At 45.2% G+C, this 19,348-nt stretch overlaps 1 protein-coding gene across 1 annotated transcript; it reads left to right on the top strand.

Moving 5' to 3' along the window:
- The first annotated feature begins 1,227 nt into the window (after positions 1-1,227).
- On the top strand, positions 1,228-18,155 carry LOC132891886 (plasma membrane ascorbate-dependent reductase CYBRD1). Its single transcript, XM_060929998.1, has 4 exons — positions 1,228-1,667; positions 5,386-5,594; positions 16,656-16,810; positions 17,142-18,155. Exons 1-4 carry the CDS (start codon positions 1,481-1,483, stop codon positions 17,398-17,400), a joined length of 810 nt encoding a protein of 269 aa, XP_060785981.1. The 5' UTR covers positions 1,228-1,480; the 3' UTR covers positions 17,401-18,155.
- The last annotated feature ends 1,193 nt before the right edge of the window (positions 18,156-19,348 follow it).

Consider the following 19,348-nt stretch of genomic DNA (forward strand, 5'->3'; position numbering starts at 1 on the left):
AGTAATATAAAAAGTATTTTTGTTCATAAAGTAGGAAAGAAAAAATTAAATTAATGGTTTGTGGTAATTAAAAACAAGATATTTAAAGAATACTTGGAATATTCAATCATAAAATAAATTGATTTCAAAAGATAGAGCAAAGAAAAACTCAGTCAGCATGAAATAACCTGGAAAATGAATGCGGGTCATTTTTGACCCATGTTGTGCATTAGAAGGGGTGTGCATACATTCTGCATCAAAGGGTTAACTGGGTTCTCTTTATCTACTTTTCAGACTTGTGTGAAAATCTGATGTTGTTTTAGGTCATATTTATGCAGAAATATAGAAAATTCTAAAGGGTTCACAAACTTTCAAGCACCACTGTAATTTGAGGGTAAACTGAGAAATAACACCTTTAGTTATGGATATTTCAGTCATAATTTAGCCCCTGTAGGTGGCACGGTGGTGTAGTGGTTAGCACGGTCGCCTCACAGCAAGAAGGTCCTGGGTTCGAGCCCAGTGGCCGGAGAGGGCCTTTCTGTGTGGAGTTTGCATGTTGTCTGCGTGGATTTCCTCCGGGTGCTCTGGTTTCCCCCACAGTCCAAAGACATGCAGGTTAGGTTAACTGGTGAGTGTGAATGGTTATCTGTGTCTGTGTCAGCCCTGTGATGACCTGGCGACTTGTCCAGGGTGTACCCTGCCTTTCGCCCATAGTCAGCTGGGATAGGCTCCAGCTTCCCTGCGACCCTGTAGAAGGATAAAGCGGCTAGAGATAATGAGATGAGATGAGATAATTTGAGGGTAAACTGAGAAATAACACCTTTTAGTTATGGATATTTCAGTCGTAATTTAGCCCCTGTAGGTGGCACGGTGGTGTAGTGGTTAGCATGGTCGCCTCACAGCAAGAAGGTCCTGGGTTCGAGCCCAGTGGCCGGAGAGGGCCTTTCTGTGTGGAGTTTGCATGTTGTCTGCGTGGGTTTCCTCTGGGTGCTCTTGGTTTCCCCCACAGTCCAAAGACATGCGGTTAGGTTAATATGGGACGGCTTTGGACTGAGGTGCCCTTGAGCGAGGCACAGAACTCCCAACTGGTCCCTGGGCGCTGTTAGCATGGCTGCCCACTGCTTCAGATGGGTTAAATGCAGAGAGTGTGATGATGAATAAAGTTGTGCTTTCTTTCGGAACAGTGAATTTCCGTGCATGTGAAGTCACTTTAAGACGTCTGGGAGAGGAGAAGTTGTGGTGACGTCACTGTGTTTGCTGTTAAATGTAGCGTCCTGTTGCAAGCCTGTAGCTTTTCTTGCACTGTTTATTACTAATAATAATAAAGTTAGTTTACAGGGTAGATATCTGTGTGCTTGTGATGTAATTACATGTTATGTGACTGTTACGTAATAGCGGTGGATGTGGCAAGTTACACAAACAGTGAGTGAGGAGGGGAAAAGAAAAACCAAACCCGAACACCTCTGAGAGCTTCGCAGTCCAGAGCACTGCAGCCACAGATATGGAGAACCACAGGCCCTTTGTTGTGCTGCTCTTCTTTGCCTTTGCAGTCGGTTTTATCGCCGTTGTGTTCGTCCTGAGGTGGGTTTTACACTTCCGGGAGGGTTTATCCTGGGATGGAGGAGCCAAGGAATTCAACTGGCATCCTCTTTTGGCTGTGACTGGGTTTATTTTCCTTCAAGGAATCGGTAAGTAGTGCATTTATTCCTTGGTTACTGTTGTTGTTGTGTTTACGTTGTTATGTTAATGTGCAGCCTGCAGTTTTGTTTGTTTGTTTGTTTATAAAGTCAAAATAGGAAGAAGCAGCAGGCTAAGCAACCCAGATCACGTGATTTGTCGAGGCGCTCGTGTGCAAGAAAGTAGCATTAAATGCTTAATTTCTCAAAGTTTGTGTGAAACTGAGCCATAATTCAGCAGATTTAGTGGGAAAAATGCTGGTATACAGCGGAAGAGTCATCCATCCCAAACTTTTAGAGCTCATGCGCCAGTAAAAAGTCTGCAGTGAGAGACACAAGGCCACAGCCCACGGGTTGTTTTACAATCAGGGTACAGAGTTTGTGTCCCAGGGGTCCAAAATTCAAATTGATTCAAACTGGTTCTTGTACCGGTTTTTAAGTGAAGGACAAGTTAAAGAACAGATTTCAGGTAATTTTTTGACATATGCGTATGGTAGTTTTGTGTAATCTGCTATAAGATAAAGAAGATTAAGTGTAGCTTTAAGCAGGGCTGGGAGAAACAAATGAAGTGATTCTCGGAGAGGACTTTTTTTTTTTTTTGACAATTCAGAATCCACTACTTCCATAGTGCTTTTAAATATAAGGCTGTAAGCTTTGTGTTAGTTGTCTCTAATATTTATGTCCCAATATCTTGACCACATTTTAGGATGAAAATAATCTCATCTCATTATCTCTAGCCGCTTTATCCTTCTACAGGGTTGCAGGCAAGCTGGAGCCTATCCCAGCTGACTACGGGTGAAAGGCGGGGTACACCCTGGACAAGTCGCCAGGTCATCACAGGGCTGACACATAGACACAGACAACCATTCACACTCACATTCACACCTACGGTCAATTTAGAGTCACCAGTTAACCTAACCTGCATGTCTTTGGACTGTGGGGGAAACCGGAGCACCCGGAGGAAACCCACGCAGACACAGGGAGAACATGCAAACTCCACAGAGAAAGGCCCTCGCCGGCCCCGGGGCTCGAACCCAGGACCTTCTTGCTGTGAGGCGACAGCGCTAACCACTACACCACCGTGCCGCCCCATTTTAGATATATGTTATTTTATATTGAAAAATTAGCTGTCTCGGAGAGGACGTTTTTTTTGACACAATTACATACTAATTTGATCAAAATAGTCTGAAAACTTACTGGCATTCAACATTAAAACTTAACTACGGTATGTTTCCAATGATATGGAACCAACTATGTGTTTTATGGTATAAAGAATGATTTAAGTGCATCCCTTTTGGAGCTACCTGTGGTCAAAAAAGCACTTGTTCTAAATGACACGAGTAATTTTGCTAAATATGACCTATATTGCCATACATTCACCAAAAATAACGTTATCACCAATTATTTTTTTTTGCATGGTAAATAGAGCTATCACAGGGTTACAATAAACAACCAAGTTTATTTAGTCAAGCCTTTTGATATTGAAAATAATAAGTGTTAAATGTGATTTTTAGCTTGCGTACCCTGATTGTAAAACAACCCCCATGTAAGTTCTGCTTCTGCACAAACACACTGCAGCAGCTCGAGTCTAGTGGATCTGCATAACCAACAGTGAACTCCGTTTTAACCAAAACTTTAACCACACCCCACCCCATCTTCATCTTCAGTGAGCGCTTTATCCTGGTCATGGTGAGTCTGGAACTTATCCCCAGAACATTGGATACAAGGTAGGAATCCACGCTTCCTGTCTGCAAGACGCCATGCATTTACATTTGATTTTCAAATGGTCTTGGGCAATCCGAGCACAAATGGACAGCACTAAATTCAGGTGTACACGACCACCAAAATGCATTGTGATCCAATCACTCCGAGCCCTTGCTGAGGTGTTTTGAGACACATTTGACCATTACGGGTGGTGTAGTGGTTAGCACGGTCGCCTCACAGCAAGAAGGTTCTGGGTTCGAACCCAGCGGCCAACCAGGGCCTTTCTGTGTGGAGTTTGCATGTTCTCTGCGTGGGTTTCCTCCGGGTGCTCTGGTTTCCCCCACAGTTCAAAGACATGCAGTTAGGTTAATATGGGACGGCCTTGGGCTGGGGTGCCCTTGAGTGAGGCACCTAACTCCCGATTGCTCCCCGGGCGCTGTTAGCATAGCTGCCCACTGCTCTGGGTATGTGCGTGCGTGTGTGTGTGTGTGTGCTCATTGCTTGCATGTGTGTGTTCACTGCTTCAGATGAGTTAAATGCAGAGAGGAAATTTCACAAGTGTGTGATGAATAAAGTTGTGCTTTTTTTTTTCTTTCCTTCACATTATATTACATTAATGCCACTTAGCAGACACTCTTATCCAAAGCAATGTCCAACATATCCAGAGCAGCCTAGGGAGAAAATGGAGGGTTAGATGCCTTGCTCAAGGGCACTTTAGGCATTCCTGTTGGTCCAGGGAATCAAACCGGCAACCTTTTGGTCCCAAAGCTGCTTCTCTAACCTTCTTCTATTTGACCACATATCCTTTGTAGTGTAAATGCTAAAGTGTCCCTGACAAGGCTGTAACAGGACAATACATCATCGGTGCAGGATGTGGTGGTTGTTTTGGTGACAGTGCGGCAACGTTCAAAAAAAAAATGGAGAGGAGCACTGAGGTGTGTCAAGTTTATTTGTATAGTGCTTTTAACAATAAACAATGTCACAAAGCAGCTTTACAGAATTTGAATGACTTAAAACATGAGCTAATTTTATCCCTAATGAGCAAGCCTGTGGCAAGGAAAAACTCCCTCAGACGACATGAGGAAGAAACCTCAAGAGGAACCAGACTCAAAAGGGAACCCATCTTCATTTGGACAACAACAGACAACATGACTATAACATTAACAGTTTTAACATGAAGTCAGTTTCGTTGATGTTATAACTCTTCATTGATGGAAACTTTAATGCAAAACTGTTCATGACAACTGCAGTCCTAAAGTTAGCAAGTCAACTGTAGTCCTCAGCCATAAAAGCATTACTGTAGGTGTCCAGAGCGTCTTCCAAGTGTGACTTTGAACTGTCCATATGGGGCCGTCCTCCTCCACAGGAGCGATGTGATGAGACTCCGACCAGACACAGGGCATGTAGTTTGAGTGCAAGGGAAACCACATACCTAATTTTCATTTGGGCAGAAGATTCAGTCCAAAGAAAACTAAAAGACTACTATCATAACAGACCTTCTAGTGAAAGTAACATAAGCAGGAATGAAATCTGAACACAAATGGTCAGCTGGACACCTTGGAGACGCATGATAGACATAGGTGTAAATGGCCTTTGTTTCGACTGTCCACTTGTAATCTGATCACTCGATGCATTTTAAAACCAAGTGTAAACAGGGCCTCATTCACACCTGGGGAAATTTAACATAATCAATCCTACTACCAGCATGTTTTTGAATCCGGAAAACCCAGAGGAAACCTCTGTATACTCTGCGAGATCTTGTGAAACTCTACACAGACAATAACATGAGCTCAGTATTAAAGCAGGGACTGTGGAACTGTGAGCCAACAGCACTACCGTCTACACATCTGTGCCAAATCGTGATGATTTTTTTTTTTTGTCAGACAAATAAATAGGTCAAATAGATTTACTTAGCTAAATGAGCAAAAGTGCTGCAGAAAGATTACATAAAATATTCCATTGTGTTATAGGAAAGTTAAGTGTTATTAATTGTGCTCAAAATTAAGTGCCTGCTTTCCCCCTGCAGCGATTGTTGTGTACAGACTTCCATGGACTTGGAAATGCAGTAAGCTGATGATGAAGTTCATTCATGCTGGCCTGAATGTGCTGGCTTTTGTCCTGGTTGTCATTTCTCTGGTAGCAGTGTTTGACTTCCACAACATGCAGAATATCCCAAATATGTACAGTTTGCACAGCTGGGTGGGATTAGCTGCAGTCATACTGTTCGCACTGCAGGTAAAATTCTTGTGTTTTTATTAATTATGATAAAGTTCTGTAGACAAATATGTATGTACATGTGTTTCTGTGAATACTGAGAAATTTGGGGTGGGCAATTTGGCAAAAATGAAGCATGTTGTGTTTTGGTACAAATACAGTGGATATAAAAAGTGTGTACACACCGTTAAAATGATAGGTTTTTCTGATGTAAAAAAAAAAAGAGACCACAATAAATAATTTCAAAAATTTTCCCCACCTTTAATGTGACCTATAGCCTGTACAATTCAATTGAAAAACAAACAAATCTGTTAGGGGGGGAAAAACACAAAAAATAAAAAACATACAATAAGCTGGTTGCATAAGTGTGCACACCCTAATACTTTGTTGATACTAACTAATATTTTGTTGAAGCAACTTTTGATTTAATTCAGTCTTTTTGGGTACGTCTCGTCTTCTTCCGCTTTATCCGGGGCCGGGTCGCAGAGGCAGCAGTCTGAGCATGGAAGCCCAAACTTCCCTTTCCCCAGACACCTCGGCCAGCTCCTCGGGAAGAACACCGAGGCGTTCCCAGGCCAACCGAGAGACATAGGCCCTGTCCACACGGCAACGGATTCAGGTGACTCCGATACAATTGCTTATCGTTTAGGCCTGGCGTCCACACGGCACCGGCGTTTTGGGTGCCCAAAATGCAATCTTTTTGAGAACAGGTTCCAGAGTGGAAAGATCTGGCAACGTTGCCGTTGTGAAGTCGTCTGGATGAGTAGAACGGATTTGTTTACGATGACGTCACAACCACATGACTGTGAGTGCTTCACGCCGGGTAGAAGTGTAACGAATATCACCAGGATATCACCAGGAAAAAGCCTTACAGAGCACTAGTGAGAGTGAAACACGAGCTTGATTATTATTATTATTATTATTATTATTATTATTATGTTCAGTGTTAGTTCACAGTAGTAATGCAAGAAGCAGAATAGTGACCGTAATAGTGAAGCAAAAACATGCAATTGTACAAACACTGCAGCTCTACAGCAAAATATTCATTTATGAAATGGTCTGATTCTTAACACCAGTAGTGCTAATGATCTTCTCATTGCGATGCAAGTTGTCAACAAATCCTATAACTTGGTTCATGAAACGCGCTTACAAAATATTTTCACTGTGAATATTTATTGTGTAATGGTGCAAAGAGAGAGAGAGAGAGACTCTGCCCTTAGGGCAGAGTCAATCCCGCCAGCAAAAATAGGGAAAAAAAAGGAGCGATCTCACCTCTTCAGATGTTGGTTTTAGTCCTACAATACATTCCTCAAAAAGGGTGTAGAGGAGCAAATTAATCCATCAACGTGTAGCATTCAATTTATTCCGGACCATTAAAGACGCCGCCTTCCGCGTAGAATCATACGTCATCCTCGCCGCCATATTGGATAGGTCAAAGCGGAGAATAAAGATTCATGCGCTGCCTTTAACTGTACCAACAGGTTTACCGTCCAAACGAGATCACATGGGATTACCTTTCACAGGTGAGAAACAACAAATTAATCCATCAACGTGTAGTATTCAATTTATTCCGGACCATTAAAGACGCCGCCTTCCGCGTAGAATCGTACGTCATCCTCGCCGCCACATTGGATAGGTCAAAGCGGAGAATAAAGATTAGCTGCGTTTAACTGTACCAACAGGTTTGCCGTCCAAACGAGATCACATGGGATTACCTTTCACAGGTGAGACTGGAAAAATACTTTTCATTGTATTTGGTCATTATAATGTAATTTTACGAACAGATTTTCCTGACTTTGTGGCTAATATGAAGTCTCGCGCATAATAGTTTATGCGCATGCGTCCTTACTTCTTCTATTGTTCTGGTGTCTCCGAAGGGACCGTCTTACAGCGCCCCTAGAGGTGTGGCATGTGTATTGCATCGTTTTCAGCAAGCGTTGCGTTGCCATATGGACCTGATATTTTACTGATCGTTGCCCATTTGGACGCGATATATTTTTAAATAACATCTCGTTGCCGTCAGAGGTGGAAAAACTGGATTGACAAAGTAAAAGTCCTGCTTAGGTTTTCCTTCTGCCTGTGCTCTCAACACAGGTGATTTCACCAATTAGCTCATCAACCTGGCTTAGGGGATGTGGTAATTAGGATCAGCTGGTTCATTGAATTGGCTGGAGCAAAAATGTGGCAGGGTTTTTACTTTCTGCACCCGGGTTTTTCCACCTCTGGTTGCTGTTGTTGTGTGGATGTAGCCGTAGTCCCTCCAGGGTACATACCTGCCATCAATTAAAATGACTCTGATTAACCCCAAATAAAGTTCAAACATTTACTCAGTTGCATCCTCCACGACTGGTGAGTGGCTAATGGTTAGCATGTCCGCCTCTTGATCGGGAGATCACGAGTTATACTCACGGTTGGGTCATACCAAAGACCATCATAAAAATGGTGCCTACTGCCATCTGGCAAGGCACGCTGCAATATAGATGTGAGTGGGGAGTCAAACTCTTGCGGTTACCAGAGGACTAGCCCCCCCCCACTGTAACCCTAGCTAATGTAATATAGGCAAGAGGCCGAGGGCTACGAAACGGAGATCGGCACCGCCAAATGCGCCATGAATGGTGCAGGAAGGACTTTGACTTTGATCCTCCAGTAAAAGCCATGGTTCGCAGAGAGCTTACAAAGCATCAGAGGGATCTCATTGCTAAAAGGTATCAGTCAGGAGAAGGATACAAAAAATTTCCATGGCATTAGATATACCATGGAGCACAGTGAAGAGTCATCAAAAAGTGGAGAAAATATGGGCCAACAGTGACATTACCGAGAACTGGACGTCCCTCCAAAATTGATGAAAAGACAAGAAAACTGGTCAGGGAGGCTGCCAAGAGTCCTACAGTAACACTGAAGGAGCTGCAGGAATTTCTGGCAAGTACTGGTTGTGTACTACATGTGACAACAATCTCCCGTATTCTCCATATGTCTGGACTATGAGGTAGGGTCAAAGAAAAACATCCAGGCCCGGCTAAATTTTGCAAAAAAATACATCAACTCTCCCAAAAGCATGTGGGAAAATGTTTATAGTCTGATGAAACCAAGGTTGAACTTTTTTGCCACAATTCCAAAAGGTATGTTTGGTGCAAAAACAACCCTGCGCATCACCAAAAGAACACCATACCCACGGTGAAGCATGGTCGTGGCAGCATCATGTTTTGGGCTTGTTTTCCTTCAGCTGGAACAGGGGCTTTAGTCAAGGTGGAGGGAATTATGAACAGTTCTAAATACCAGTCAATTTTGGCCCAAAACCTTCAGGTGTCTGCTACAAAGATGAAGAGGAATTTCATCTTTCAGCATGACAATGACCCCCCAAAAAAGTTTTGGAATGGCCCAGCCAGAGCCCAGACCTAAATCCAATTGAAAATCTGTGGGGGTGACCTGAAGAAGGCTGTGCACAAGAGATGCCCTCACAATCTGACAGATTTGGAGCGCTTTTGCAAGGAAGAGTGGCCAAATATTGCCAAGTCTAGATGTGGCAGGCTGATAGACTCTGACCCAAAAAGACTGAATGCTGTAATTAAATCAAAAGGTGCTTCAACAAAGTATTAGTGTAAGGGTGCGCACACTTAAGCAACCAGTTTATTGTACGTTTTTTCGTTTTTCCCCTGAACAGATTTTTTCAATTGAATTGTACAGGTTATAGGTCACACTAAAGGTGGAAAAAGTTTTGAAATTATTTATCGTGGTCTCATATATATATATATATATATATATATATATATATATATATATATATATAAATATAAATATAAATTTTTTATTTTACATCAGAAAAACCTGTCATTTTAACGGGTTGTGTACACTTTTTATATCCACTGTACTGCCAAATGATAGTACCATATCCCAAGTGAAAGGTACACAGTAGAGCCATGCTCAAATGCTTTTATATTTTTTCAGTGTACTGACACTCCTTGCATACATAATTTTGTGAGATGTCAACTGTGACAGATAGACCAACTACTATTTATTCCTGTAATACAACCCTAGTGGTTGTAATCCTTAAGTATTTTGATCAAATGGCTTGTCTAGAATTTGGCTTCTTCAGTAGACATTGTTGATGGAATCGTGGCCTACACTGCAATATCTAGCAGCATTGGCAATACTAGATCTACCTTAAATTAGATGTTACATGGTTATCACATAGTTGACACAATTTGGGCTTTATGTCTTGCTATGTCCATTGGTGTCAACCTGTTATCGCCCAGGGTCTTGTGTGTGAAGGGAGTTGGCTGCCACGTTGTTCCATCATGCTGACTACTTACCACAGTTAATCACACAGATGTAATCACCATCACATAGTTGACGCGTAAAAAAAGGTACACTTCAATATTTACACACACAATTCCATGCAAAAAAACCATACCAGAAGCAGTACACACTATCATCTGTACAAGATGTTGTTTTGTTGCCCTGCCAGATAACATGAGGCAGGTGAACCTTGTATCTGAGTAACCGTTGCAACACTGGGGCTGAATTCAGCATTGTCACATAGTTGACCGCAAGTTCGTAGGACGCCTACTTTGGCTGAGCTGCGGTCAAAATGATTAAAAGCTGCATCAAGTTTAGTTATATTTTCTTTAAAGAAGATGCACAGAGCCATGGCCTCACTTTCGTTTATAAATGCCTTGAGACCTCAAGAATGGCATAGGAATAGTTTTAAGCGTCAACAATAAATCTAATATAGTAATTGTTACGATTATAGTGATTGATGTAGGTAGCGGTCTGAGTGAATGACCTTGAGGTCCGTAACGTCACAGCAGGAAGTCTATCGGTCTCATCACCATTTCCGCTATAGACCCTTTTCAGTCACGTGACCTTCGTAAATGCGACCGCCATTTTGGACATGTAGTGGACTTCGGCTCGAATCAGTTTGAATGCGAGGAAGGTGACAAACGAAAAACATAAAAGAAAAAGGAGCGAGATGCAGAAAACACCTTCACTATCCAGCGACGTAGGGCATTTACAGGGCGAGCAGAGGGAGAGGTATTTGCAAAAATTGAGGTTAGCAGGCTTAGAGAACGACGTTTACCTGCTTCCACCAGGATTGTTCACTGACATACGGAAGTACACGAAGCCCTCGTCTTTACCTGACTTCGGCCCACATGATCTGTATACCTAGGTCATTAAAAACCCATCGCCATACACATACACGCCAATGTCCGAGGTTCCGGAGCGCGCTCTGGCTTGCTCCAGGAGTGCTCCGTCCGAGGTTCCGGAGCTCGCTCTGGCTTGCTCCAGGAGTGCTCCGTCCGAGGTTCCGGAGCGCGCTCTGGCTTGCTCCAGGAGTGCTCCGTCCGAGGTTCCGGAGCGCGCTCTGGCTTGCTCCAGGAGTGCTCCGGCCGAGGTTCCGGAACGCGCTCTGGCTTGCTCCAGGAGTGCTCCGGCCGAGGTTCCGGAACGCGCTCTGGCTTGCTCCAGGAGTGCTCCGGCCGAGGTTCCGGGGCTTGCTCCAGGAGTGCTCCGGCCGAGGTTCCGGGGCTTGCTCCAGGAGTGCTCCGGCCGAGGTTCCGGGGCTTGCTCCAGGAGTGCTCCGGCCGAGGTTCCGGGGCTTGCTCCAGGAGTGCTCCGGCCGAGGTTCCGGGGCTTGCTCCAGGAGTGCTCCGGCCGAGGTTCCGGGGCTTGCTCCAGGAGTGCTCCGGCCGAGGTTCCGGGGCTTGCTCCAGGAGTGCTCCGGCCGAGGTTCCGGGGCTTGCTCCAGGAGTGCTCCGGCCGAGGTTCCGGGGCGCGCTCCAGGAGTGCTCCGGCCGAGGTTCCGGGGCGCGCTCCAGGAGTGCTCCGGCCGAGGTTCCGGGGCGCGCTCCAGGAGTGCTCCGGCCGAGGTTCCGGGGCGCGCTCCAGGAGTGCTCCGGCCGAGGTTCCGGGGCGCGCTCCAGGAGTGCTCCGGCCGAGGTTCCGGGGCGCGCTCCAGGAGTGCTCCGGCCGAGGTTCCGGGGCGCGCTCCAGGAGTGCTCCGGCCGAGGTTCCGGGGCGCGCTCCAGGAGTGCTCCGGCCGAGGTTCCGGGGCGCGCTCCAGGAGTGCTCCGGCCGAGGTTCCGGGGCGCGCTCCAGGAGTGCTCCGGCCGAGGTTCCGGGGCGCGCTCCAGGAGTGCTCCGGCCGAGGTTCCGGGGCGCGCTCCAGGAGTGCTCCGGCCGAGGTTCCGGGGCGCGCTCCAGGAGTGCTCCGGCCGAGGTTCCGGGGCGCGCTCCAGGAGTGCTCCGGCCGAGGTTCCGGGGCGCGCTCCAGGAGTGCTCCGGCCGAGGTTCCGGGGCGCGCTCCAGGAGTGCTCCGGCCGAGGTTCCGGGGCGCGCTCCAGGAGTGCTCCGGCCGAGGTTCCGGGGCGCGCTCCAGGAGTGCTCCGGCCGAGGTTCCGGGGCGCGCTCCAGGAGTGCTCCGGCCGAGGTTCCGGGGCGCGCTCCAGGAGTGCTCCGGCCGAGGTTCCGGGGCGCGCTCCAGGAGTGCTCCGGCCGAGGTTCCGGGGCGCGCTCCAGGAGTGCTCCGGCCGAGGTTCCGGGGCGCGCTCCAGGAGTGCTCCGGCCGAGGTTCCGGGGCGCGCTCCAGGAGTGCTCCGGCCGAGGTTCCGGGGCGCGCTCCAGGAGTGCTCCGGCCGAGGTTCCGGGGCGCGCTCCAGGAGTGCTCCGGCCGAGGTTCCGGGGCGCGCTCCAGGAGTGCTCCGGCCGAGGTTCCGGGGCGCGCTCCAGGAGTGCTCCGGCCGAGGTTCCGGGGCGCGCTCCAGGAGTGCTCCGGCCGAGGTTCCGGGGCGCGCTCCAGGAGTGCTCCGGCCGAGGTTCCGGGGCGCGCTCCAGGAGTGCTCCGGCCGAGGTTCCGGGGCGCGCTCCAGGAGTGCTCCGGCCGAGGTTCCGGGGCGCGCTCCAGGAGTGCTCCGGCCGAGGTTACGGGGCGCGCTCCGGCTTGCTCCGGAGCAAGCCGGCGCACGCTGCTTAATTTGAGGGCAACCTCGGCCGGAGCACTCCGGAGCAAGCCGGCGCACGCTGCTTAGTTTGAGGGGAACCTCAGCCGGAGCACTCCGGGAGCAAGCCGGCGTGCGCTGCTTAGTTTGAGGGGAACCTCGGCCGGAGCACTCCGGGAGCAAGCCGGCGCGCGCTGCTTAATTTGAGGGCGAGCAAGCCGGAGTGCGCTCCGGAACCTCAGACGTTGGCTCTGGCAGCTATTTACACTGGATCCAGTGTAAATAGCTGCCGGATCATAATTACAGTAAACTAGTAAATACAGTAAAGGAAAAACTTGAGACTGAAAGGTTTTAACAGTCATCCAAATGACTGAACGTAAACATTGCTACAGTAACATACTAGCTACTATGTTGTTGACATTAGCTAGTCAACAATAGCTACTAAAGAAGAACAAAGAGGTTACAATGGGTTATTTTAGCCTATTTGGTTACACACTCGCCGCCACAGAATGTTAGCAGCAATGTAATGCCTTTTCTGGCTAATTTTATTCGTCTTACCTCCAACAAAGTGGTCACTACACAAGCGTTGGTATGCCGAGGGCTGCCAATCTGTTAATGGCCACTATCCATCTTCTCCGTCGGGATCCGATAAAATGATAACCCTTGCCTTGTTTGTTGATGGTTACTACATCCAGGTGCACAACAATATAGTGGCATGATGGAAGTCTTGCTGAAAGTAAAAACTTTCTTTGCTGCCGTTCCTCAATGCTGGCTGTGGTAAACTACTGGTAGTACACGTCCAAAATGGCGGCCGCGTTTGTCGTGACGTCACGTGAAAAGGGTCCATACTAAAACACAGAGCTGACTGCAACTCTGATCCTCCATTTTGAGCTAATTTATCGCCATGTTATGTAGATGTGTTGCTGGTGGGTGCAGCAACACGACAGAAGGTGGATTTACGTTGCATTCATGGCCCAAGAATGTTCAAACTGCAAAGATTTGGATGCGCTTTGTGAGAAGTTCACGGGCACATTGGGCACCTACGAAGTTGTCTCTCCTCTGCTCTGCACATTTTACTGAAGACTCGTACAAGACGTCTGATCTGCTGAGGAGCGTTGGCTATAAGCCCATATTGAAAGAGGGTGCAGTATCAACAATTAAAGAAAACTACAAGAAAAGGAAAGTCAGTTAAGTTGCACCAGTTCTCCCGGAGTGTGAGCCGAGGGTTCTTGGTAAAACCCGGGACGGAACGGGACGTGACCTATCGCTCAGGCAGTGACCTCCCCGCAGTTGTTGCTAAAACCGGTGATGTCCCATCCCGGGTTTTAGTAATTGCCTGAGCCAAGCAGTAATGGCGGAATACTCAGTATGGAGAATGAGTGGACCAGCCATCTGATTTTTTTTTCCCGCTGGATATGCTTGCCTCAGCAGCAATATCTCGCCCTTGCGTGGAAGAAGTGAATGAACAGAGAATTGAACGAACAACTGAAAGTCAGATTGTTTCAAAACAATCGGCCACAAGATCGGCCTTCAAGAAGCGAGAACACAGACGGGTAAGCTCCGACTCTCATTTGGATACAAAACAACAAAAACACCACATTGTTTACCTGCATTTAGATTAATACATGTAACCTTGTATTGCGTATTTAAGTTACCGGTATAAGATTATATTTAATTTGCTTCAGAATGTGATTGTCTCAATTCATCTGATTATTTAATTAGCCTTTTATGTTTTATCAGTGAAAATGCATGCATGTACATGTATGTTGCACAAGTTATAACACCTATCCTGTTTTAATGAGCGTCAACCCACAATCAATGAAGTCAAATCAGTCTTAGTTGAGCAAGTCGGTAACGGGATTTCTTACTTTCACCTTAAATATTTATTTACCGTATTTTTCGGACTATAAGTCGCACTTTTTTTTCATGGTTCGGCTAGCCATGCGACTTATACTCCGGTGCGACGTATATATGTTGTGTTTTGTTTTTGTTTTTTTTCACCGCGGAATAACTGGAGCTGATGCTGAGTCTGACGACAGCCACGCAGAAGAAGAGGAAACGGCGCTTCGTCTGCCGCTGGAGTTGGTGGAGTTGTTCAGAAGCGACACCGAGGATGAGGAATTCAATGGATTTGCTGATTTGGAGTGAAATCGCCAGCTTGATAAACTTGATTGACCTGTGTTTTATTATTAATGATAGGGCTATAGTTATTTAAATAAGTTATGTAGTGATTTTAGGCAGTGCTTAATTTGTGAAGTGGGAGGTCCCGGAACGCAGGAGGTGGGTGGGTCCGGCGACTCAAAAAAAAAAAAAGGTGGGGGGTGGTTTACTATAACTTTACGCACACGCGCTTATTGTGTGTGTAAAAAAAAATAATAATATCAGACATTATGATCTTAGAAAACGCTTTAGTGACGAACAGTTACAGACAGTATGTCGTGATGTTATAAAATATTATTTTTATTAGGCTATATATTAAATTATATATTAAATTTATCTTCTAAAATAACAGACTACTCATATCACAACCGGTTTATTTCACCATTGGAGATCAGATCGCACAAGACGAGTTAAATTACTCTTTTTAAGGATTTAAGTAGGGGATTTAAAAGCGGTTGTTTTTTTTTTTTCACTAGACGGTTGTCTTTGGAGATGATATACCTATAGCCTACTTGACCTCTGATTTAATGAAATAAAATTCGACAAACATGAAGAATGACTCTCCTCGATGATGACTACAGCTTTAATAACAAAGATGAAAGAGCCATGGGGCGATAATAAGCCCTACCGGTAAAAATAATCTAAAAGCAAACTGATTAATGCATCAGTAATAGGCTACTAATATTAGTTATAATAATAATATAGGCTATTAGTAATAACGATAGTGATAGTATTAAAGATAGTAGTAGATATTTAAAATAATCAGACTAGGCTACTTACAGGGCAAAGGGCGCGTTATCACTGCTCAGCTGTTCGTTTATTAAATAAACAATGCAGTCGCGCAGTAACCACGCGCCGCTTATCAGATACAATCACAGATTCTATGGATAGAATAACCCTTCAAAAAAGTGCGACTTATAGTCCGGTGCGACGTATATGTTTTTTTTCGTCTTCATAATGCATTTTTTGGCTGATGCGACTTAAACTCCGGAGCGACGTATAGTCCGGAAAATATGGTATATGACTTTTGGTCTATAGCTGTCAAAGGTCTCAGCCTTAAAATTAGTTCCTGCTGTGATGTCATGCACTCAGGGCTGGCTGGCTTAGCAGGGCAGCTCGAATGCCAACTTTATGGTCGATTTTAACTCTCAAATATGTTTTTAGTCCTATTTATGCAGCATACAAGAGTCAAGGATGGAGATACTGTCCACTCAGAAATGTATTTAAAAATAAAGGTTCTTCGTATCTCCTTTAAACACACTTATATCCATGATGTGCACAGAGGGCAATCTTGTCTGCTTGCTGAAGCAGAAGAAGCCTTTATTTGCCATATGCACACTTGGGCACAATGAAATTTGTCCTCTGCATTGAATCCATCTGAAGTAGTGCGCGCGCACGTGCACGTGAGCATTTAGCACACACACATACCCAGAGCAGTGGGCAGCCATGCTACAGTGCCTGGGGAGCAGTTGGGGCTTTTGTACCTTGCTCAAGGGCACTTCAGCCCAAGGCCGCCCCATGTTAACCTTTGAACTGTGGGGGAAACCGGAGCACCCGGAAGAAACCCACGCAGACAGAACATGCAAACTCCACACAGAAAGGCCCCTGTCGGCTGCTGGGCTCAAACCCAGAACCTTCTTGCTGTGAAGTGACAGTGCTAACCACTACATCACCATGCCTTCAGTGGAGAAATAACACTTTCAGTTCAAACCAAGCTTGTAGGTGGGACAAGCCATAGTTGGCCATTTTCACACTTATTTAAATTTTTTCCAACAACTAAGAAATGTCAGCAGACCTCTCTGAATTTTTTTTTCACAGTAGGCCCCAGGGAGTTCTTGCTGTATGTACAGGTTTTAGATCTCTCCACAATTACACAGGCCTAGAAATGGCTCTGGGACACACATTTCTCAGTATTCACAGAAACACTCGTGTACTATTGCAAAAATTTGAAGTTTTTATTTATGATACATTCTGTGTAATTGAACAGATTGTGCTAGGAGTTTGCGTCTTCCTCCTGCCTGTAAGCCCAGGATATGTGCGAGCTGCGTTTATGCCTGTACATGTATTTAGTGGTCTGTTCATCTTTACCACTGTGATTGCTACTGCACTCATGGGCATCACTGAAAAGCTCATATTTGGCCTGTAAGTATGCTTACATAATCATACTTTACTGAACAAATCTCTGCATTGTGTATGGAAAATTAAAGGTTATCTGCTTCGGAGATAGAGAACCTGCTACATCATACATGCAGGTCACCTCAAATAATTACTACGATCCCTCGGTTTGTGTTGTGCTTGTTTGCGCAAAACTGCAGTGGTCACATGTAACGGGCAGTACAGCATGAAATGTCACAGTGATCTCTCCCATCTTTAATTTTAGTATTTTGCGTTTAGTACTTAATAGTAATGGGGAAAAAACTGCCCTTTTTTCTTTATCAAACATCTCTAATAAATGAATGTTATGTTTACACAGGAAAAATCCAAGTTACAAAGATTCTCCTCCAGAGGCCACATTTGTTAATGTGCTTGGATTGCTGATCACCGTGTTCGGGGCACTCATATTGTGGATCGCGACCCGGCCCAACTGGAAGAGACCCAGTGAGCAGCTCCTGCAAACTCTGCACAATGAACCAGCATCAGTCGGCACCAGAACAGACACGGCAATGTCTGACACGCCTGACTCCGAGCCTAACAGTGAGGCCCGCAAACGAAATGGCAAAACAGTCGAGTAAGAACCAGTGTATGAGAAGAAATTGTCTGTTTGCTGCACTTATCATTCCAGAGCAGGCAAAACATCTCTTCAGCGATTTAAATTTAAACAGATTCTTTTTTGGCCAAAAGGGATTTTGTACACCTTTTACCTACAGTAGATACAGAAGTGCATATTTTTTATTTTATTTTTTACACAAGAGGTGTTGCATATATCTCATATACCTATTTTTATATATGAGATTACAGTACACAGAAAGCAAGATTTCACTGTTTTTGTAAATTTTAAATGAACTCCTGAGTCTCTCTCAGATTGAACTGCAGCCTTTCAGGAAATGAAGTATTTTCCTATTGCCTTATCAGATTAGTCTCTGTTTAGCTAATAGTCACTTATTAATCTGCAACATTATCATACAAAGGTTACAGTATAATACCTAAAGATATACCTTACTTTTTCAGTTCATTGTTCTACACTGAGAAGTGGGGTGGTGTGTGGGTTTTTTTTTTGGGTCAAGCTACAACAGACTAGCTTTTGGACATTTAGCAAAAGGTCCGAATATTCTAAAGAACTTAAATACAGCAGCACTAACCAGTTTCTTTGACCAGCAAGATATGCACATATTAAGACCTGGATTGTTGATGTGTTTTGCTTTACAGAGAACTCAAAGTGCTGTTCAACATATTTGTTGTCTGCTGGTGTCCTTTTCCTTGTGGTCTTTTAATGAGGTTCCGCTCAGAGTCAACTCCAAATAACAATTAAAGAACACTATATCAAGAACATTTTATCCTACATTTCCTTGTCCAAGTGAAAAGTACCAATATTCTTTTTCAGTTATTAATATCAGCAAATTGTGCTGGTGATGATTTTTGATGTTTTCTAACCCAAAGGTATTCGTCTTGCATGTTGCAGTCACGTTGAACATCGTTAACAAACAATCTCATAATCAATCAGTGCAATTTATTTATTTTTCCTTTTGCTCAAATGGTTTTCAGCGTCCTACCAGAGCAGCCAAACAAAACCAGGCTTTTTGTCTCATCAAAACCTGTAGCTGTTCTGGACCCATGTATAATTCTCATCTCGTTATCTGTAGCTGCTTTATCCTGTTCTACAGGGTCGCAGGCAAGCGGGAGCCTATCCCAGCTGACTACGGGCGAAAGGCGGGGTACACCCTGGACAAGTCGCCAGGTCATCGCAGGGCTGACACATAGATACAGACAACCATTCACACTCTCATTCACACCTACGGTCAATTTAGAGTCACCAGTTAACCTAACCTGCATGTCTTTGGACTGTGGGGGAAACCGGAGCACCTGGAGGAAACCCACGCGGACACAGGGAGAACATGCAAACTCCACACAGAAAGGCCCTCGCTGGCCACGGGGCTCGAACCCAGGACCTTCTTGCCGTGAGGCGACAGCGCTAACCACTACACCACCGTGCCGCCCATGTATGATTCTTGCTGTTAAAATGCAGGCTAGCAAGCTGCTAGTAATCTTTTAACATGAGTAACACTACCTGGGCATATTTCAGTCTATTTATCCAACATGAGCTTGTGAGCAGTTCACATCATAATCGTATAGAGACGCATGCTGAGAGGATGTAAGGTAGATGAAGTTGTTGTTCCATTATAATTTTACTTGATTAGAAGAAGTGGAGTACTGGGACATGGATGACATTTGAGTGCACATAAATCTTGGCAGTATTAATTTCAATTAAGAACAGTGCTATTAACACCATATAATTGCCCTCTGAAACTATATCGACCCAGGCGTTTTTCCTTGACATGCTGGAGCTGCAAGGCTAATATTTCTTCCTAAGAAGTAATGAAATCTTATGACTACCAGATCAGCTTTGTGGAAAGTGCATTCCGAAATCGTGTATTCACCACAAAAACTGTGATTTCTGACTGTCTGACATTATAAAAAAAAAACCAAAAGTATTTAGCATGGCTAAAACCAGCAAAATCCACA

Source organism: Neoarius graeffei, chromosome 9, assembly GCF_027579695.1.
Source record: "Neoarius graeffei isolate fNeoGra1 chromosome 9, fNeoGra1.pri, whole genome shotgun sequence".
Lineage (NCBI taxonomy): Eukaryota > Metazoa > Chordata > Actinopteri > Siluriformes > Ariidae > Neoarius > Neoarius graeffei.

Bases quoted from the DNA above. Each gene is read 5' to 3' on its own strand.
- LOC132891886 (XM_060929998.1), top strand. From the start codon at position 1,481: ATGGAGAACCACAGGCCCTTTGTTGTGCTGCTCTTCTTTGCCTTTGCA. The intron at 1,668-5,385 runs GTAAGTAGTGCA...TTCCCCCTGCAG, and splicing joins TATTTTCCTTCAAGGAATCG to CGATTGTTGTGTACAGACTT. The intron at 16,811-17,141 runs GTAAGTATGCTT...ATGTTTACACAG, and splicing joins GAAAAGCTCATATTTGGCCT to GAAAAATCCAAGTTACAAAG.